The 22,650-nt window shown below is 45.6% G+C and overlaps 1 protein-coding gene and 1 pseudogene across 1 annotated transcript; both read left to right on the plus strand.

Moving 5' to 3' along the window:
* Positions 1-1,646: 1,646 nt before the first annotated feature.
* Positions 1,647-6,340, plus strand: LOC131832961 (NKAP-like protein; annotated as a pseudogene).
* Positions 6,341-14,062: 7,722 nt separating this feature from the next.
* Positions 14,063-21,052, plus strand: ZSCAN26 (zinc finger and SCAN domain containing 26). Its single transcript, XM_059176189.1, has 3 exons — positions 14,063-14,500; positions 14,785-14,902; positions 17,155-21,052. The coding sequence occupies exons 1-3, from the start codon at positions 14,081-14,083 to the stop codon at positions 18,054-18,056; spliced, it is 1,440 nt and encodes a 479-aa protein (XP_059032172.1). The 5' UTR covers positions 14,063-14,080; the 3' UTR covers positions 18,057-21,052.
* Positions 21,053-22,650: the final 1,598 nt, after the last annotated feature.

Here is a 22,650-nt window from a genome sequence, read left to right on the forward strand (position 1 = left end):
ACCGAAGAACCTGGATCCTCAACAGATAAAGGGCATTTTTTGAAAAGGCAGCTGAGAAAACAGAATTAGATTAGATTAAAGGAGACCGAATAGATATACCTGCCAACACAATGTAACCATTATTCAGAATCTGATCAGAACAAAACAACTGTAAAAAATACATTTGGGTCAACTGGGAAAACTAAAACATAATGACATTAAGGAGTTACTATGAATTTAGTTGTCATAATGATATTTTGGTTATGTGAAGGAAAAAAGTCCTCATTTGTTAGAAATTTATAATGAGGTACTTGCAGGTGTAATATCTGGTATAATATCTGGATTTGCTTTAAAATACTCAGAACTAGGGGCTCCCGGGTGACTTAGTTGAGCCTTGGACTCTTGATCTCAGCTCAGGTCTTAAGGTCTGAGTTTGGGCTTTGTGTTGGGCTCCACACTGGACATGGAGCCTTCCTAAAAAAAAAATGAAATACTCAGAACTAGAGAAAACACACAAAGAAAAGTACCACAATAGCTGTTGTTGAAGTTGGGCAAGAGGCATAGGAGTTCATTGTAATATCCTCTTTACACTTTTACATATTTGAAGTTTTCCATAGAAATCTGCTTTTTAATTATACAAAGTCCTACCTTCTTTCTTGAATATTGAATAATTCAGTCCAAAAGCCTTTAAGTGTTGCCAAAGGAAACTGTTACAGCATGAACTGTATATAGTTCCAAAACTATACAGTGTTTTTCCTAATTCTGTATCCTCTGTGTGAGACTATAGGTGATTCAACAGAATTTCTTTTATATGTTGCATCGGGAAAAACAGGATGTTTCTTTGTCTACACCTGTTGTTTACAGAGCTGTGAGTAGGGTAAGGTGAGAGAAGCATTTAGGTCACAGAATTTAAGACAGTGGATGTGTCCTTTAATTTGGGCCCTCAGTGTCTCTCTCACCTCGTCCTAGTCCCTGCTCTGTCCAGTAAACATTTTTAATTTATCTCTCTGCCCCTTCCCCTCCTTGCTAGGAGTCTCCCTCATGTCTTCACCCTTTATTTCTAACTTCCATTACCAGTCTCTTTCCTAGAAACTGTACGTTTAAGCAAGGGTGTTGTTTCCCTTGCGAGAGAATCCCTGGTTCATTCATTCAGCCCGCTGTGTTTATTTGATTTCACACCAGATACAAAGTGGAGTTTGGGAGAAACCACAAAAGAAAAGTGTGGTTCTTGGCCTTACGATGCCTAGAAATGTATCAGGGGGAAATCAAAAGGCAATACCTAAAAACACAGAAAGTCACACTACAAAATAAGAATGCGCAGAGAAGAGGTTGAATATGGCTTTAAAACCACTGTGGGGTCGCCCCTTCAACAGCCCGCAGTTAGGGGCGCTGGCCCTGGCGCAGTCCTCCTGTCACAAAATCGTAAGAAAGAGAAAATGCATTTACAATACTGCACTGCATGGACATTCATTGCAAAAACAAACAACCCGTCCGCCGCCTACCCAGCGTGTTGGTGCCCCAGACTGTGGGCAGCGCTTTTCCCGGGTGGTGTTCCCGGCCTGGAGGTTGGGCTCAGCAGCCCGCCTTCCCGCCTGCAGGTGCACCCCCGATGCCCCTGGGGCGGCCACGGCCACCGTGCGAGCGCCGCCTTGCCGAGTGCTCCCTGTGCCTGGGCACGACCACCGGGTGGTCATTCCTGGGGCTCTGGGGGCTGCCGAGGTACTCAGAGGGCAGCAGAAGGCCCGTGCAGACTGGGGTGTGCAGTTGTCAATAAATGCGTTGAGACCCTTGCTGTCAACTCTTATAAAACCGCGGAATACCGGGGTGGGGGTGGGGGGCCCGCGCAGTTCAAACCGTGTTGTTCAAGAATCAGCTGTCTTCTTTTAGTCGCATTGCATCTGCCCGTATCAGGGGTGGTGCTAGGAAACGGGCTGCGGTCATAATCGAGGTGTTGGTGTGCTCTTCGCAGCATAAACTTAGGCGACCACGGGCATATCCGATAAGCTACCCCTTGTAGAAGCGCCCCGTGAAATGTCGTTCAGAGCACTGTGTGTAAGCGCGCACTGTCAGGCAGTGTCCGTCTCAGTGTGAGTGCCTTTGTTGTCGCTTGCGGAGGAAAGGTCACTAAATACTTGTAAGGCAGCAAGTATGAAGTGATTTGGAGGGATGTTTAATTCCAGCTTGTCCTCAGAGTTCTATATAATTTGCTTGTTAGCAATTTCCTAGTCATAAGTATAGATTGTGATACTTTTCATAATGTGACATGCTTTCTGATGAGATACTGCAAAAAGTATATTTCTTCTGTATAATCTGCCAAACAGAATTACCCTAAATCTAATCACGAGGAGAGGAAATTATCAGATGAATTAAATGTTGGACATTTTATAAAACATCATCTTGGACCCTGAAAAACTGTGTCAAATAATTTTTAAAAAGTGGAAGTGGGGGGCATCTGGGTGGCTCAGTGGGTTGAGCTTCTGCCTTCCACTCAGGTCTTGATCTCAGGGTCCTGGAATGGAGTCCTGAATCCCACTCTCTGCTCAGGAGGGAGCCTGCTCCTCTCCACTCCCCCCTTCTCTGCCTAACGTGATTTCTCCCTCTGTCAAATAAATAAATAAAATCTTTTTTAAAAAGTGGAAGTGGGAGTGTAGGGAGAGAAACCATTCTCCATTAAACAGAACAAGGAGTAATCACAATCAAGTGCAATGCATGAAACTTAATTGGATTTTTAATCCCATTTTAAGGACATTATGGGAGCAATTGAGGAATTTTAACATATCCTACATATTAGACACCACCACCTAACGTTTAATAATAATATTAAAGTTTTTAAGAGGAAAAATGGCATTGTGATTGTGAAGGAGAATGTCCTTCTTAGACATTGATTACTGAAGTATTTAGGAGTGAAGCTTCATAATGTCTAATTTTCCTTCAATTGAGTAAGAACCACAATCCTGACAATCAGTGAATCTAGGTAAAGGATTTTACCTAGATCCTTTACAGGTGTTTAACTTTTCTGTAGGTTTGGAAGCTTTTAAAATAAAAATTGGGGGGGAAATTTATGGAAAACAATTTTGAGAAATTTTGAAAAAGATAGTAAAATATTACCTATAAGAGCAATTTCATTTTATCTGAGCTTTCAACATCTGGTTATTTTCTTGATGATTAGAATGTATTTCTATTTAAAAACTACCTATTTCCTTTAAATAAAAAAAGATTTGCGAGAGAGCACATGTACAAGCAGAGCTAGGGGCAGAGGGAGAGGGAGAGAGAGAGAATCCTTGAGCAGATTCCCCACTGAGCGTGGAACCTAATACAGGGCTTGATCCCAGGACCCCAAGAGGACAACCTGAGCTGAAATCAAGAGTTGGATGCTTAACCAACTCTTGGCTAACACATCAACCCACGTGCTCCCCAAACTACCATATTTTATAAAAAGATTTTCAAAAACATTTTAGTGCTCTATCTGAATGAATATTTGCTCATCTATACATAAAAGTAAGAATATAATAGCTGAAAAAGGTATGGTTGGCATTTATTTTTGTTCCTAGCTGTGTATTTTTTGTACCACTGCTTTCTCTACTAAGTCAGGGGTCTACTGTCTGCAGACCAAAATTGGCCCACTGCCTGTTTTTGTAGGGCATGAGCAGGGAATTATTTTATATTTTCATATTGTTGAGGAAAAATCAGATGAACAATAGAAATTTGTGACGTGAAATTTGCAGAAATTCAAATTTCGGTGTCTAAAAATAGTTTTATTAGAACACATCCATGTTGATTTACATATTTTCTATGGCTGTGTTTCCCCTGCAATGGTAGAAACCCAATTAAGCAAAATGGTATTCTTCAACTTATTTTCTTCCCATTAGAAGACCTGATTACAAAAAAATGTATTATTTTTAACAAAATTAAGTTTTTATTAAATTTCTAATCAAATACTGTAATTTCTTTCATTAAAAAACTTAATGTTTATAACACTATCACTTTGGGAAGACAAAAAAGCAAAAATGAAACAAAGTGATCAAAAGACATTTTTGCTCCCGGTAGGCACAGATGGGGTTCGCCGTTCACAAGTAGAAGTTATTTCCGCCATGGAGATGGTGGACAGGCTTCTTTCTAAGGGATCAGCAAAGGAGCGTGGGAAGCAGGCAAAGTCCCCCAAGGGGCAGTGATAAAGAGGGCCGAAGGGAGCAAGGAGGAGTGAAGGGTATCAAGACGGTGGAAGGCGAAGATGCAAGCCGCACAGAAGACGTTTGAGCAGTAGAGGGGTCACTGCTGCGAATCCTGGTTTGCGTGTCGCGAGGGCTCAGGGCCCCGCCGCAGACCCTGCGCACGGCGCAGCCTCGCCGCTCCGCCCGCGGTCCGGGTCGAGCCGGCGTCCCCTCGCCTAGCAACCCGCCGGAAGCGGAAGTCGCTCGTGCGGCCGGGCGGGCGGGAAGTGCCGGCCCGCGCTGTTTCTGTGGTAACTGCCCGGCGTTGGTCCCTCGGTCGCCGGTGAGGGCGTGGCTCATGGCCCCGGTGTCCCGGTCCCGCTCTTCCGAGGACACCGCGGGCTCTCGGAGGTGGCGACGCAGCTCGCCGGGGAGCCCGCCGTCCGCGCCGGCCGGACGCTCCCCGTGGGGAGGCCGTGCCCGCTCTCTCTCCCGCGGCCGCGAGGGCTTCCGGCCCCCGTGGGGAGGCTCGGGCGTCGGCGCCTCTTGCCCGCTCGGCAGCTCGCGAGGGCGGCCGCGGCGCCGCGCAGCTGCGCGCTCCCGTCCTCTTCCGCCCACGACGGCGGGTACCGCTACGGTCACCGCCACTATGCGGGCGACCGGCAGTGGGCGGAGGAGTCCGCGAAGGACAAGGAGGGGAGCTTCCGGCAGCGGAGGCTGAGCGCGGATTGGCGAGCTGGGCGCTCCCGAGGTGGGGGCCGTCCCCACAGCTGCCTGAGCCGGACTCTGATGAGCTCAGCCCGTGGCGGGCGGCGAGGCGAAGGCTCGGACCAGCAGCTCAGACGCCAGCTCCGGAGAAAAGAGGAAGAAGACGAGTCATTCGAAAAGCCAGGAAAAAAGGAAGAAAAAGCCCAAAAGGAAACAAAGGAAGAATTCGGATCATAGTGCGGGGAATTCAGACTCCGACACGGGTTCTAGCTCGGACGCTGGTCGAAAGAGAGCCAGAAAGGCCAAGAAGAAGGAGAAGAAAAAGAAACACGGGGGGGAAGAAACCAAGAAGAAGAAGAGTAAGAAGACTAAAAAGGAATCCAGCGACTCCAGCTTCAAAGATTCGTCAGGGGCGTCGCCGGACGGTGTCTGGGCTGAGCATGGAAGGCGGCGGGTACCGCGGATCTGACCGGCCCGGAAGCACCTAGAGGGCTCGTCTCGCAGGACCGGAAGCCTCTGCACGGCGGCCACGCCCTGCTCCCGGGGAAGGTGCGGCCCTGGCTGAGTCCGTGAAAGCTGGAAAGCGCATCCCACGGAGAGGTGAGATTGGGCTGACCAGGGAAGAGATCGCGCCGTCTGAATGCGCAGGTTATGTTATGAGGCGTAGCAGGCATCGTAGAATGGAGGCCGTGCGGCTGCGCAAGGAGAGCCAGGTCTACAGTGCGGACGAGAAGAGCCCCGGCATCCTTTAACCAGGCGGAGAGACGGAAGAGAGTAAGATTCTACCAGTTTCCGAGAGATGGTGTACTGAAAGGCAAAAGGGAAAGATGACGAGTAAGGACTTCCTGTTGCTCAGCACGACTTGTAACAACGGTTTTATATGATCAAAATAGTGTGAAAAGACTTCATGGTGCTATTATATCTACTATATATACAGTGCTACTGTATCTACTGTCTATCTACCGTGTTAGGAAGTCCTTCAAGAAAAAGCTGCTGCTTGAGATCTCTTTAACTATTTTGTTATTTTTAACTTAATATGTGCACATGGCTGAACAAATATTCAAATACTACAGTTGGAGACTTAATAAAAGGTCTTTCATCCTAGTCCCTGATTCTTCTCCCCCAAAGAAATAATTTTTATGTCTTTTACGTCTGTTCATAAGTTCTGTGTATATACAAGCGTGTTGCAGGATCAAGGTTGGAGCTATTAACTGAAGGTTATTTTCCCTGTTGACCATGACCTCTGTCTCTCAAAGGGCTTCATGGAGCCCTTCATTTGCCCCTAAGAGGACCAGAAGAACCCCAGAAAGAACAAAGGATTCAACTGAGTGTCTCCTTCTGGTTGCAGTTAACAGACTGAGTTAACTAAAAATAAAGGAGATTTATTGGTTCATGTAACTGAAAAGTCCTGCATGCCTTTATGGGACTTTGACTTTTTTCTTTTCCCTGGGTCATTTCCCTCCTTAGTCTGGTTTCCCTAAATAACAAAAGGGGTTTCCATAGGTCCTGAGTTTGGTTATATACTTCCTGGTCCACCTCTGAAGCGTGAAAGAACATTTCTGTCTTGGCATTCCAAACAAGAATTCTGACACTGACCCTAATAGGAATAGCTCAGGTCACATGCCCACTCTCAAAAAAAGGTACTGTTGCCACAGAGATAAGCCTGTTTCTGGAACTGTGGTTACAGTCAATTTATAGGCTACATGGGGAAGAAGTGGATACCTGAATGAAAATCAGAGTAACGTTGGGAAGGTGTATAAGTAACCAACAAATGCCCACTATGGTTTTGAGTGATTTCTTAAAAAACAGTGCATGTGCTGAAAGCTACAATTTTCTTGTAGCTTGCTTTTGACTATTAGAAAGGGAATACCTGGGGTGCCTGGGTGGCTCAGTGGGTTAAGCCTCTGCCTTTGGCTCGGGTCGTGATCCCAGGATTCTGGGATCGAGCCCCACATTGGGCTCTCGCTCGGCGGAGAGCCTGATTTTCCTCCTCTCTCTCTCTGCCTGCCTCTCTGCCTACTTGTGATCTCTGTCTGTCAAATAAATAAAACCTTAAAAAAAAGGGGGGGGAATACTTGTTGAGGGGGACATAGGGTTTATCCATAAAAATAGGTCTAAAAAAGAAAAGATGAAGGTCCATTGTGCTTGGGTCTTCCAAAGAGTAGATTAGGTGCCACTTTAGACTAAGAGGAGAAAGGGGAAAAAATGAGAAGGTATAAAGAATGAAGTCGGTGGAGCTTATGAAAAGATCAGATCAGGAGGGACCTCATGGACAACAAAGTTAACATTGAGAGCCTGGCTGGCTCCTGCGTTAGAGAAGATTTTAGAGTGAGCTCCACTCATGGTCTGTGATAAAGCTTTCATTGTCATCCAGTAAAATCTGCCTGAATCCAAGACTTCATTTTATCACTAAGCAAACTATCTCATTTGAAAAGGGGACTCCCTTTTCAAGGCTCAAGACCCTACTAAGCCCCACAGAACCTAAGGTGAACGAGTGGGGTTCTAGAATTTCACAGGACAGTATAATGTGGAAGGGCATCTTCATCCTAGTAGATGACTCAATTGGCACCAGAGCACACTACCTTGAGCATTTCCCAGACTGTTGGGGAGCACTGGTGAAAGCCAATGTTACCTTTTATTATTATTACGAATATTATTATGTATATTTCTTTCTTTAGCAACAAACCATACCATATTTCACCCATGGACTTACATCTTGCTTTTTTCACTTAATCTTGGAGATGTTTTAATCAATGCATATAAATCTGCCTTATTCTTTTTAATGGCTTTATAATATTCTACTGAATGAAATGACTGTATTTTATTAGATGTTTAAGATGTTCCCTATATTTTACAATTACAGAGTACTGAATTGAAAATCTTTGTGGATATGTGAGAATATTATCTGCGGCATTCTTAACTAGAAATAGAATTATCGGATCAAAAAGAATTCTTTGGATCATCTAAAAATAGCCTCCTAGAAGTGGAGTTCTTGGATTAAAAGGAAAATATTTATTGGGTGTTTTTTTTTTATGCTAGGCACTATGGCAGGTACTGGGTATAAGCCAGAGAGCAAGCGAAGTTTGATCCTTGAAATCACAACAGAATTGTACATTCTACTGAAGGAGACAGACCTTTAAAAATACCAGACAAATATGTATTAATTGCAGCATGCTATGAAGAAAATAAGAAACTAGAGACAATAATAGGGAGATGTTTTTGATAAGGTGGTCAGGAGAAGTCTAAGAATGTCACATGTTCTTTGTGCTTTTACATTTTAGTAGATTTTGCAACATTGCTTTGTAAATAAGATGTACCAGTTTACACACCTAGATAACTAACAATATTGTACTCCTAAACCTTTTGATCTTCACCAGTCTAATAGGTGAAAAAAGGCATTTCCTTTTTTCTTTTTTTTTAAGAGAGAGCATGACTGGGTCTGAGGAGGGGTAGAGGGATAGGGAGAGACAGTCTTAAGCAGACTCCCCACTGGGTGAGGGGCCAAACTTGGGGCTCAATTTTAAGACCCTGGGATCATGACCTGAACTGAAATCAAGAGTCAGATGCTAGGGGCACCAGGGTGGCTCAGTCGTTAAACATCTGCCTTTGGTTCAGATCATGGATGACTCAGTCATTACACATCTACCTTTGTCTTATGTCATGATGCTGGGGTCCTGGGATGGAGCCCTACATTGGGCTCCCTGCTCAGCGGGAAGCCTGCTTCTTCCTCTCCCACTCCCTTGCTCGTGTTCCCTCTCTTACCGTGTCTTTCTCTGTCAAGATAAATAAATCATATTTTTTTTAAAGTCAGATGCTTAACCAACTGAGCCACCCAGGCACCCCTAGGGGTTTTCTTTACTTGTTTATTCATATGATGGTTTAAAGTTATAGATTTTTCTAATATAAAACTATGGGTTGGGTTTATTGGACTCATTTGTAGGTTTTTTTATTGTTTAGAACAATCACTGGTCACATAATTTTCTATTTAAAATTCAGAATAATGAGTAATATCTTGCTGAATGTGCAGAAGCAGAGAGAAAAGCAGAAAGCATCATAACAAAAAGCTAAGAACTGCTTTCTTATGCTATAACATGGTATTAACCATAATAAGTATTGCATGACTTGTAATGCAATAGTGCCTCAGCAGATCCTATAGAAAAGGAAGTTTTTATTTTGAATATCTTGAGAATGGACCTGATGAAAACATACAGACCACCATTTTGTTTATAAAAATGATAATCCTGGAAAATGAAAGTCTCCAATTTGAAAATCGATTTATAAAATTACCAACATGTAGTCTGTCCTATAAGATAGCATTTTTATTCATTCTCATCAACTCTACCCCTTCCAAAAGATGCAGACTACTTAAATTAAAAATGCAGACCTTGAATTTTTTTTAAAACTCTGGTAAACTACATTTTGATTTTCATGGGTTATTCAATACAATGCCAATAATCTAAGCCTTGATACTATGAGTGATGTTTAAGAAGCCAGCCATGGTAGAGTTTGAAAGGGGCAGTAAATTGAGATATATTTATTTCCTTTTTAAATTTTATTTATCCTTCACATAATTTTTTAAAAAATATATAAGCCCTTCTTTAGAAAGAAAAAAAAATCAGACATACGAGTTTTCTGTGCAAGAAAAAATGTTAACTTCTAATTAGTAAAGTATTTGCATTGACTACATTTGTTTGCCTAAGGAGGTTCTAAGGTGAATTTATTTAATTGCTACTTCTGAAAGATACTTCCAAGCTTCTGGCACCCAAGGAGAAATGTTAACTCACCTTGTCCTAATGAAACGTGTTTTTTTTCTTTTGTTGTGATAATTTCAATGCTGAAAACACTGAATAAATTACCCGTCCTAAAACAATTCATATATTTAATGATTTTTCAAAACTCTCCACTAATTAAACATTAGTTTGTTTAGATTTTTAAATAGGATTTATTTTACTCAAAGACCATAAAAAACACTTTTTGGTAGGATGAACAAGAGGGGATATTTCTCTTTTCTTCTGTAGAATTATTTTGGTAAAGTGATATCTTGACGCTTTTCCCCCCCTGAAAACTACATTCACTGCAAAGTATGGCTGATTATACTTTTATAGTAATATACTTAATTTTCATTACCTTAAATCTTTCAATCCAAACATCGTTTCATTGTTCAATTTAATATTCAATTCTTGATACTATGAAAAAATGTTTTAAAAGCAATAAATTGACAGTGTTGTCATTGTGTTTAACGACTTTTTAAATTGGGGAGAAATGGAAAAGAATGTGTCTGTGTTTAATCTGTGAATGAGCAAAGTAGAAATGCCAGTTCTTCGCGGGAACACGAAACCGAACTGGCCCGTTTTCAGTCTAAGACAAACTTCGCGGTGGAGACCCGCCTGCGCACGCACCTGCGCGCCGCGAGTGGGCGGAACTCCGCCCCACTTCGCGCGCCGGAAGCAGGACACCATGGAGCCGTGGTCCTCCCGCAGGCCTAGAGCGGAGGCGACGGGGAGCTGGGGAGCTGGCCTTGGTGCCGGGTGAGGACCGCGGAGCGCGCTGGGGCGGCACCGGCTGCCCCTGCGGGTGGGGGCTGGGTGTGCGGCGACTGCGCTGCGACTGGGAAAGTGTGGCAGCCCCGGGCTGGGAAGCAGCTTGTTCCCTGGGTGCAGAGGAGCCTTCTGCGACAGAGGGCCCGCAGGCCGGGGAGGGGTGGGCGGGGGCCTGGGGCGTCCCGAAGCTGCGGATCGGCTCCCGGGGCACAGCTTAAGCAGCACTCGTGTCGCCCTTGGAACGCAGTTTTAAACACGGTTGAAGGTAACCCTTAGAGGTAGTTGCTAGAGCAGAAACCTGAGCGACGTGAAAAGACCCGTGTGGCCTTTGGGGGCACGCACTTTCAGGCCGCGGGGAGCAGCGGATGCAAAGGCCTGCGAGCCGGCTTGGCTTTCTCGAGGAGTGTGCCGCGCGGAGACCGGGAAGGTAGACCCGGCGCCGGGAGCGGGGCGGGGCGCGGAGAGGCTGGGCGGCCGGTGGGCATTGTGTTGGGTAAGTCACTTGGTCGTTTCTCGGGGCGAAGGATTCTTGGAGGATTTTAAGCAGAGGGAAAACATGTTCTGACTTGGGTTTTAAAGCATCTCTAGCTGGGAACTCACGATAAGGTTCGACCCGAGGGCCGCAAGAACGGAATCAGTGAAGCTATTACCGGCACTTCAGTAGGAGATGAGGATTCCTTGGACTTGCATTGCTGTAGACGTGGTTAGTCGCGGTCAGGTTAATGGTCTGCCTGGAAGGTGCAGCCAGCAGGCGTTGCTGTTGGATCAGATGTGGATCACGAGAGAGAGAGAGAGAGAAGGCAAAGTTGATTCCAAGGGTTTAAGAGCTCTGGGAGGAAAAGATCTGAGGTTGAGCTTTGGGATCTTGTGGAAGTTTTTAAACGCTCCATGTTTCAGTATCCCCTGTGCAGTGACGTTGGCACCTGTCTTTTTTTTTTTTTTTTTTAAAGATTTTAGTTATTTGTCAGAGAGCCTGTGGGCGCGCACTAGCGCACAAGCAGGCAAAGGCGGAGAGAAAAGCAGGCTCCCTGCCCAGCAAGGAGCCGGATGCGGTGGGGACTCGATCCCAGGACCCTGGAATCATGAGCTGAGCTGAAGGCAGCGGCTGAACCTACTGAGCCACCCAGGCGTCCCGACAGCTGTGTCTTGATACAGTTGTGTGAGGAGTAAATGCATTCATACTCAAAGTACATAAAACAGTTGTTTTGCCTTATTGTTTTATTATGCCGAGACACGAAGGGTATATGGGCACTAATGAGAAAAGAAATGGGGGACTTGAAGAGTGATGTGGAAAGACCCAGGAAGAGGAAATATTATCATGAATTTGAGGAACTGAAAGTTCATCAGAATAAAATTTTAAGCCCTATTAGATGTCTTTAACTTGATACTAAGGGTAGTGATAAATTACTTAATGCAGTAAATGCACAGCACAGGCACAGTCCTTTCTCCTCTGTAGAAATATCACTGTTTGCAGTGTGGGAAATAGATTGGTGAGTCAGAAAGATCGTCACAGTAGTCTGGATGGGAGGAGATGGTGGCAGGGGGATCAAGAGGAGAGAATAGATTTGAGAGCTATTTAGGCAGAATCAATAGCTCTTGAATGATCTGATGCATAAGATATGAAAGTTGGCTCATTTATTATACTATTTATTATATATTGTGTTTGATGTGTTTAATCCTGTCATAGAAATGACCACCATTAAGTTAGCAACCTGTGTTATATTTCTGTATTTGAGTTCTCCAGAGAAGTAGAACCAATAGGAAATACATAGACATAGACACATAAAGACAGATTAATTATAAGGAATTGGCTTATGAAATTACAGAGACTGGCACGTCCTCAAGATCAGTAGGATGAGTCAGTGAGCTGGTGACCCAGGAGAGCCGATGGTTTAGTTCCATTCTGAGTCCAAAGGCCTGAGAACCGGGGGATCCAATCGCACAGTTATTGTAGGAAGTAGGAAGGCCAGCAGGCTTGAGATCCAGGAAGAGCCTATGTTTTCATTTGAGCCTGGAGGCCAGAAAAGATCCAGTGGCCTGTGTGAAGGTGGTCAAGCAGGGAGAATTCTCTTACTTGGGAAGAGTCAGCCATTTTGTTCTATTGTGACCTTTGACTGATTAGACGAAGCCCACCTACATTTTAGAGGGCATCTGATGTAAATGTTCTTTAGAGTCCACTGATGTAAATGTTCTTCTCATCCCCAAACACCCTCACAGAAACCCCCAGAATAGTGTTTGATCAAATATCTAGGCACGCCATGATCCATTCAAGTTTTCACATAAAATTAACTGTTGAAATACCAAACTTTTATTTCTGGCTAATGATCATCACTTCCTTTGACTTTTTTATTTCTATTAAGAACAGTAAGATTTAGCACTTTAAATTTTAAGTCCATTTTTTGACCAAAAAAAAAAAAATATATATATATATATATATATATATATATATATATATATATATATATATATATCATTTGAGAGTTACCCTGTCCACATCCAGGACGGTGTAACAGTAAGCTGTATTTGGAGCCCAACCAGGTTTTATAGTGTTTTTAAAACCCAAGAGCCAATTTTCATGATTCATTTAGGTGTTTGTTTAATCTAGAACAATACCGCTTTTTATTTTTGTGAAATCAACTTTTGTAGGTGAGCTGCATTCAGGATTTATCTGAAAGTCTCCTTGTTATTAGATTCATGTGAAACATTTATTACAAATGCGTAAGCGAGAAGGCACAGGTTGGTTGGCTGTTGGTGTTCCTGGGCTTGAGCATTTGATTAAGTTTGTGGCTGCCAGATGTCTCCATTGTTTCTTTCGTCATTAATAAGCAATCACGTGGTGATTCTTTGAGACCGTGAGAATGTCCTTTTCCCCCACTCCTTTGCCCAGTGACTTCACCCATTTGTGGTCCTTTTTCTTTCTTTCTTTCTTTTTTTTTTTAAAAAAAGATTTTATTTATTTGTTTGTTTGTCAGAGGGAGAGAGAGATAGCACAAGCAGGCAGAGCGGCCGGCAGAGGGAGAAGCAGGCTCCCGGCTGAGCAGGGAGCCTGATGCGGGGCTTGATCCCGGGACTCTGGGATCATCTGGGATCCTGACCTGAGCTGAAGGCAGTGGCTTAACTGACTGAGCCACCCAGGCATCCCCCCATTTGTGGTTCTTGATTCAATCTGTTATTTCGTCAAGCTACAAAATCGTGATTTTTCAGATTTGTTATGCCTGCTCTGTCAGCTGGCAATCTTGTGTAGAACCGAGTTTTCTCATTTTGTATGTATATTCTGTTTCTGGAAGGGTTGTTTCCCAGAGAAAGGGATTAATACTAATCATTGGAATTGTGTGAGTACAGCAAAGGTGTATTACAGTTATTGTTACTGTTATCATTGCTGCTCCTGTGATTCTTTTCTTTTTTTAAGATTTATTTATTTATTTGCCAGAAAGAGACACAGCGAGAGAGGGAATACAAGTAGGGGGAGCGGGAGTGGGAGAGGGAGAAGCAGGCTTCCTGCCAAGCAGCGAGCCTGATGCCGGGTTCTGTCCCAGGACTCCTGGTGCATGACCTGAGCGAAGGCGGACGCTTAATAGTGAGACACCCAGGCGCCCCTGTGATTCTTGCTTTCTCACATTGGCAGGAGGAGACAGTGAAAAGGAAGCTCTCTGGGGCAGAGCGGAAGCAGGCTGACGCTGGGGAAGCAGGCTGACGCTGGGGATGGCGATGGCACTGGTGAACGCTCATTCCCCAGCTCCTCTGAACCTGAAGAAGGAGGGGCCGCGGACAGGGAAGGAGGATCGCTGCTCTACTTGGGAACAGGGGTTCAGGCTACAGGGAAAGAGCTCAGGCCTCGGACAAGAGCCACTGTGCAAACAGTTCAGGCAGTTGCGGTACGAAGAGACCACAGGGCCGCGCGAGGCGCTGAGCCGGCTGCGGGAGCTCTGCCGACGCTGGCTGCAGCCCGAGACACGCAGCAAGGAGCAGATCGTGGAGCTGCTGGTGCTGGAGCAGTTCCTGACCATCCTGCCCGCGGCGCTGCAGGCCCGGGTGCGGGAGCACCACCCAGAGAGCGGGGATGAGATGGTGGTCATGCTGGAACACCTGCAGCCGGAGCTTGGGAAGGCAGGACAGCATGCGGTAAGGAGCGGATGGGCTCTTTTGCAGAGAAGCAGGACCTGAGGCCTTGGGCCAGAGCAGGGGGTGTGAGTTCAGCAGCAGGAGAGCTGCTGAGCTGTGGTTCCATTTCTTTCCAGTTTGGCGGCTCGTAGGGAAGGTCAGCCTCTCCCGCTGTCTGCTGCGAGGAACTGAACATGCTGATGCCCCCTCCGGTTCCTCTTCGCTCCTTTCTCACAGGGAAGTGTTTCTGAAAGTTTCCTCCCAAGCCCTCAGGTCCCTAACTGTCCCTGCATAACTGTCCTTAGGGCCCAGACCAGGCAAAGAAGCAGAAGGTGCTTGCAGAGGAGGCGGCCCCTGTGGCAGCGGTGCGGGAGCCGCAGGTCCAGGCTGAGCGGGACGTTCCGGGGCCCGAAGAAGAGAAGGGTAAGGAACAGCGGGCGTCCTCCCTCATGTGACAGGCGCGTTCGGCGTCCCCTGCCGAGGCCCGGCTTTTGTGTTTGTCTTGAGTTGGGTTTATTGAGGCCTAATCTACACTCGGCAGAGTTCACTCCGTGAGTGTTCTGGTCAGTGAGTTTTCACAAACATGACAAAACTCAGTTGTCTAATCACCACAGTCCAGATCTGGAAGATTCCCATCAGCCCAGACGCTTCCCCGCCCCCCCCCCCCCCCCCCGTCCTTTCCTTGGCGCTTCTGTTCAGCTGAAACCAAAAGCTTCTCCCATACTGTCCTTCATCTCCTCCTTCTTCCTTTTACAACGGGGGTGACCAGACAAGGGTTGCTAGTGTCTCACCCGAGGCAGAGAGCCCCAGCCAGGTGCACCAGTCCTCATTTTTTCTTGTCTCCTTCAAGTTACTGTAGTGTTATTACTGTCTTTTGTTTCTAAATGTCACCTAGATTTGTTTCTTCCTGTATGGTATTTTCATTGTTGTTTAAATCCCTCTTTCTTGTTTCTGTCCCTTACATTTTTTTTTTTTAAGATTTTTATCTATTTGAGAGAGAAAGCACCAGAGCATGAGCGGGGTGAGGAGCAGGGGAAGCAGATCCCCGCTGAGCAGGGAGCCCGATGCGGGGCTCGATCCCAGGACCTGAGATCATGACCTGAGCTGAAGGCAGACGCTTCACTGACTGAGCCCCCCAGGCACCCCATGATGGGCATGTATTTTAAGTACGACAAGGAAATGTGGTCATAGTAGATCCTTGACACTGTCCCTTGCCCTCTGGGTCTGTTGAAAATGCTGTTTTACATTCAAAGTTCAGGTCATTTTCGGGTTTCAGAGCTGCCCCCTCCTTTAGTTGTATATGTTCTTAGATCATCGCTGGGGAAGGCTCTCTCTTCCTTTAAGCCCTCCCACCCCTGTGGCCACTGCAGGAAGATGTGCACGAGGTGCCCCGTGCGGGACTCACGGTCTCTGGCCTCGCCTGGCGAGTCCCCCACGGTTCACTTTGGCTCTCCTGTGCTCTCCCTTTGCGGTTGGTCGGCTGCCTTCACGGGGCTCACACTCTTGAACTCGCACTAGCTTGTCATGGGTGCTGCTGAGGACCTCTTCTCACTCCAGCTTTGCGTCCTCATTCAGGCTCCGGGCCTCGGAAGGCCTTCTACTCCCCAACCTGTGCCTGTGTGTCTGCGCTTTGGCTTTATTCGTCAGATGTTGCTTGTGGTCTTCCACGTACCAGACATGTGAGCCGTTACAGCATCGAGACTCCCGGTGTCCGTCGAGCCCCACAGGAAGGCAGCTACTGCTGTCCAAAGAGATCAGGAAAGTCCAAGACCTCTTTGTGAACTTAAGTTAGCTTCGAGGTCTTGTAGTCCAGTGGTTTTGATCTATCGGTGAGGATGCTGAGCTCAGAGGGTTCAGATGACACAGCTAATCAGTGATAAAATGGGCTCTGTGTCTGCATTTCTTCATTTCCAGCACCTTCTTACTGGCCCGAGGGCCTTCATTTGACCTCCGGCTGACAAACCATTTTCTTTCTTTCTTTTTTTTTTTTTTTTTTCAGATTTTATTTATTTATTTGACAGAGAAAGAGAGATCACAAGTAGGCAGAGAGGCAGGCAGACAGAGAGAGGAGGAAGCAGGCTCCCCACTGAACAGAGAGCCTGATGCAGGTCTCGATCCCAGGACCCTGAGATCATGACCTGAGCCAAAAGCAGAAGCTTAACCCACTGAGCCCCCAGGTGCCCCAAAAGCGTTTTCAAGAATGTATAGCCATTGGGGCGTCTGGTTGGCTCAGTGGGTTAAGCCTCTGACTTCGGCTCGGGTCATGATCTCAGGGTCCTGGGATTGAGTCCTGCTTCCCCCTCTCTCTGCCTGCCTCTCTGCCTACTGGTGATCTCTCTGTCGGGTAAATAATAAATAAAATCTTAAAAAAAAAATGTACAGCCATGTCCTTTGAGACTATTGGCTTGCTTGCTAACTTTGTGTGCTGTGTGTATGTCATATGATCAAGTTCAAACCATTTAAGATAAGCCGCCTCCTCCTAAGGTCGCCATCCCCGCCCCCCCCAGCAACCACTGCTCACAGTTTCTTGTGGGCCACTGTGTATCTGTTCTGTGCTTCCGCAGCATTTCCACTTGGCACACACGGCTTGATTTAAATTTATTCCTCCTGAATGCAGATTCCCTTCCCTAAGCATCAAAAAACAAGTAATTGGTGGTATATATTTCATGTTTCAGGTGACGGGACAAAGACTGAGAACGGGAAGGTGGTTGTACAGACAGATTCTCATGGAGGAGCGGAATCATCTGGGAAAGTGTCTGAACCTGTAGAACCTGGTCCTAAGGACCCTAACTTGGAACAGCAGCAGGTCAGGCCCACGGAGAAGACTGAGTGTAAATGCTCAGAATGTGGGGAGGGCTTCACCCAGAGCTCAGACCTGATTGGACACGAAGGGACACACGCAGAAGGAAAGCTCTGTGGCTCTGAGGCTTGTCAGAGTCCCAGGCCTGTGGCACATCAGAAAGTCTGCTCAAGAGAGAAGGGTCATCAGTGTCACGAGTGTGGGAAAGCCTTTCAGAGAAGTTCACATCTTGTCAGACACCAGAAAATCCATCTTGGCGAGAAGCCTTATCGGTGCAAAGAGTGTGGAAAGGTCTTCAGCCAGAATGCAGGCCTTTTGGAACACCTCAGGATCCATACTGGAGAGAAACCTTACCTGTGCATCCACTGTGGGAAGAACTTCAGGCGCAGCTCCCACCTCAACCGACACCAGAGAATTCACAGCCAGGAGGAGCCCTGTGAGTGCAAGGAGTGTGGGAAGACCTTCAGTCAGGCCCTTTTCCTCACGCACCACCAGAGAATCCACAGCCACTCCAAAAGCCATCGCTGTAATGAGTGCGGGAAAGCCTTCAGTTTGACCTCAGACCTCATCCGCCATCACAGGATTCACACCGGAGAAAAGCCTTTTAAGTGTGCCATATGCCAGAAAGCCTTCCGACTGAACTCCCACCTGGCCCAGCACGTGAGAATCCACAATGAAGAAAAGCCCTATGAGTGTAGTGAGTGTGGCGAAGCCTTCAGGCAGAGGTCGGGGCTTTTTCAGCATCAGAGGTATCACCACAAACACAGTCCGCCTTGATGGGGCATCCCGTCTGCAGGAACGTCAGGGACAGTACGTTGACAAGCAAGCAGCACTTTAGGAAGTCACTCCAGCCGGTTCGAGCCTCTGAGAACTCCAGGGGCCAAGCCGGAGGCTCTGCCCCTTCACGTGTGCTCAGGTGCCGAGCACAACTATTTGACCTTTGATGCGACTATGGGAACAAGCGGAACAGCATTCTTCACTGCAGGACTTCTCTGAGCCTTTAACTTGGTAAATGTATGATTGCACACCTCCAAGTAGTAGAGACCCTCATGCTGGGTGAGGACTTTGAAGTCAGCAGTGAGTCAGCCAAGTACCTATGGATTTATAGGCTTGAATGGAGCCAGAGCAGGTCGATACGTTTGCATCTGCTACAGCAACAGCTATAAAGTAAAACTAAAGATGTTTGGAAAATCCCACTCTCAAAGGGATCTTAAAGTGCAAGTTAAGGTTGGCATTTTCCCCCACTGGCTTCACTAACCACCCCTGCGGGCATCCCCTCTCCTTCCCCCACCTCAGTCAGCGGAAGCATTTTAGAAAGCAAAGAAAATTTAGTTCGACCACTTCTTACCCCATTCTTGTCACAATACTTCACTGATTTGAGTTAGAAATCAAGATTTTATTTAAAGTATGGAAGAGACTTCATAAGTCATTTCAACGAGTAGTGCTGAGTTAAATCAGGCAGCAGCTGTCTTGCTCGGTAACTCCAATGCCAGGTTAGTGGCTCCTGCACAGACACTGTTTAATAGGTGGAGAAAGAGATTAGACATTTTTCCTTAAAGACTGATAGTGCAACTTTATTTTATTTTTTAAAAGATTTTATTTATTTATTTATTTGAGAGAGAGCATGAGTAGGGGGGAGGGCGAAGGGAAAGGGGGAAGCAGACTCTCTGCTGAGCACAGAGCCCAACACTGGGCTTGATCCTAGGACCCTGCGATCATGACCTGAACCAAAAATCAAGAGTCAGATGCTTAACCGACTGAGCCACCCAGATGCCCCTGATAATATGATTTTTAAATGTTCTTGTTCTGGAATTCTTTGGAAGTCAAATAAAGTCAGCTCGGAGGAGATCATGATTTTATACTGTGAATACCAAAATGTCATGGTAATGATGGCGAACATTGAGCTTAGGGGAGTCCGCCCTTGAACTGTCATTGCTTGCTGATTGTCAGTAACTGTATAGGGTATTGTGTCTGGAAAAAGTGTCTCAGTCTTCTGTGGGAATGAACCCTCGGGTATTGCTGAGGTTTTGGTTCAGCTGCATATAGTTTAGAAACATGCGAGGAGTGACTTCACAATAGCTTGTTTTTATCTCAGAAAAATCCGGTGACAAGCAGTCCAGGACTGATAAAGTGGTTCCATGACACCACTAGGGACCCTGCCTCTGCTTTTCTGTTAACCTCCTAGTGCACACCACCAGTCCTGAAGTTGTCACATGATCCTTGGTGGCTGCTGAAGCTCCAGCCATCACATGCAAAATGCAGACAGAGACAGAAGGAAAAAAATTCCTCGCAGTTCAGCCAGCTCTCCATATACAGCCTCCCAGAAGTCAGTTCAGCACACTAAAACTTGGGAAAGGGAGTCTGGAGAGTGTCTTGTGGTTTGTGGTGTGCCCAGCCAGAAACTAAGCTTCTATCACTAAGAAGAAGGGGAAACATGAAGGCTGGAACAGGCACTTTGCAGTCTTGACCCACTTCCCAACTGCATCTGGCTGTGTGCAGTCTGACCGGCTGCCACCGTTAATGCCGTTTCCTGGAGGAGGACCAAATAGGTGGGAGAAGCAGGGCAACTTTTTGAGGCAATTTTGAAGAATCCATGGAAACAGTAATGTTCGATTCCTTAGGAAGTCGTAAAGCTGTCTTTCATTCTGCCTTGATGGGTAAAGTTAAGTGGATATCAGGGATTTTCTCTCCAAGTGTTTTGACAGCTGTGCTGAGGTCGGTACCTAAGCCCTCAGCTCTGTATCATAGTTAAAATCTGTTTGATTCTGTTCCTTTTAAGAAGGGAACAAAGAATAAAGAACAAAGAATGTCTTTATTATTCTCATGAAAAAGCAATGACAGTGACAAGAGTTAAAGTATGAGAGTGATGCACTCTTTTTTTTTAAGATTTTATTTACTTATTTGAGAGTCAGAGGGAGAGTGTAAGAGGGGAGAAGGTTAGAGGGAGAAGCAGACTTCCCGTGGAGCAGGGAGCCCAGTGTGGGACTTGATCCTGGGACTCCGGGATCGTGACCTGAGCCGAAGGCAGTTGCTTAACCAACTGAACCATCCAGGCTCCCAAGAGTGATATATTCTTAAATATTTGAAAAATTTAGCTTTCTTTATGATGATTCTGAGGTACATGCATTATAAGTGTTCTAAATTCATGGACACCTTAACCAACCTAATCCCTCACACAGTCCCAAAGTCAGTGGTGTTCTCATCAGTACCCTGGGGGCATACCCATAGCCACTTGAACATAAGTGTTGGAAACAGGTATATTTTATTTTTAAATTTTTTTGAATGTGAGCATGGGGACGGGGAGGGGAAGGAGGAGTGGGGACAAGAGATTCTCAAGCAGGCTCCATACTCAGGACCCGAAGATCATGAGCTGAGCTGAAATCAAGAGCAGGTGCCCCTGGATACGGGTATATTTTAATAACATGCTTTTCTTCTCTATTCTTGAAGGTTATAGGAATATTGAGGAAAGGGCAAAATGTTATAGCAGATCTTGATGAAGGTTTTGCTTGTGATGCAACCCATGTTAGATGCTCTAGAAGGAAAGCCGAAAGTCTGTTGAGAGGGCAGCAACCCGGGAGGGATGAGCTGTGTCACAAGGTATCCTACTGATCAGCTTTTCTGTTGGGATAATATCCTGTAATGTTCAGAAAAGATGGTCCTTGTGTGTCTTCATTTCCTGCTCACTTTCTGCTTAAAAAACATAAAGTTATTAGTAATCGTGCCATTATAATATAGTATGGAAAAACAGGAAAATAAAGCACCCTAAATTTTCACCTGTCAGAAATATTCACTGTTTAATGCGTGCGCACACACACACACACACACACACACACACACAATCTCTCTCTCAAATGGTGATTAGTAAGTACTGATAATTTTTAATATAATTGTCCATGTTTTTTTTTTTTAAGATTTTATTTATTTATTTGACAGACAGAGATCACAAGTAGGCAGAGAGGCAGGCAGAGAGAGAGGGAAGCAGGCTCCCTGCAGAGCAGAGAGACCAATGCGGGACTGGATCCCAGGACCCTGAGATCATGACCTGAGCCGAAGGCAGCGGCTTAACCCACTGAGCCACCCAGGCGCCCCTAATTGTCCATGTTTTATCTTCATAAATTCTTAATAAATTAACTCTTACTTGTTTATGATAGAAATTCATATATTTTGTAAAAATCTTGAAAAATGTAAAGAAAGCAAATCATTCTGCTTCGTGGTCCAGATAGAATCCTTTAATAATGTATTTTGAGATACTGATCTTTTTTATGCAAAGAAACACTTTCCTTTTCTGCTGGATTTCATGAACAGTTTTGACTTGTAAAGAGAAGGACAGTCCCTTTGCCTACCTGCTCAGTCCATTCTAGACCAGTTCTGCCATGATCTGGGTGGGCAATGGCCATGTGACCCTTCTCTGACCACTGAGGATTGGACTCGGGTGAGGAACCCCTAAGCCGAGCTTGGTCATTCAGATACTCCTAAAGGGTGATACGGGGTCACAGACTCTGGTCGGTCTCTGTTAAACATTTGAACAAGAAACTGATCTAGAGCTGGAACCATTTTTGTGGTCACATAAAAAGCAAACGGAAACAAAGCAGCCCAGTGAGAAGTAATGAAGGCAGCGAGTCCTGAAGCTGGAACCCATGAAGGCCCAGAGACACTCAGGAGCAGCGACTTGGCCCTCATCTCCCGAGGTCGGCCACACTCCCAGCTGGTCCCGGGAGTCCAAGGAATACCCTTGTTTGCTTCTGCTAAAGATTTCTTTTAAGTCCATTTGATTGGTTTCTGAACCTTGCTAACAATTAAAAAAAAAAAAAGTTCCTGATCAAGACACTCAGATAACTAAAAGTTTTCATGGAAGATAATTTAATTTTAAAAAATTTTTAAAGATTTTATTGATCAGAGTGAGCGCGGAATAGAGTACAAGCAGCGGGAGGGGGAGAAGCAGATGGCCAGCTGGGCAGGGAGCAGATGCAGAACTCGATCTCAGGACCCTGAGATGACCTGGGCCAAAGACAGCTGCTTAACTGACTGAGCCACCCAGGTGTCCCAAAGATGATTCTATGGTATATTTTCCCATTGTTAGTCATTTATAGTTCGTCACCACAAACATTCCAGTGAACATCCTCGGACATAAGAGCTTTGCTCACTTTGTAGAACTCTTTTCCTTCACTCATTTCCTAAAACTAGAATGAATGGGACTATGGGGTAGGCACATTTTCTAAGGCTTTGGGTTCATTTGCCAAATTGCCCTCCAGAAAGGTTATACTAATCCGTGCCTTCTGTTAGCAGTCTGTGAAGATGCCCGTTTTTCCATACCCATATCAAACATGGAAATTATTCTTTTGCAAATTTGACAATCTGGTGTGTATGAGAT

This window comes from Mustela lutreola, chromosome 6, assembly GCF_030435805.1.
Source record: "Mustela lutreola isolate mMusLut2 chromosome 6, mMusLut2.pri, whole genome shotgun sequence".
Classification (NCBI taxonomy): Eukaryota; Metazoa; Chordata; class Mammalia; order Carnivora; family Mustelidae; genus Mustela; species Mustela lutreola.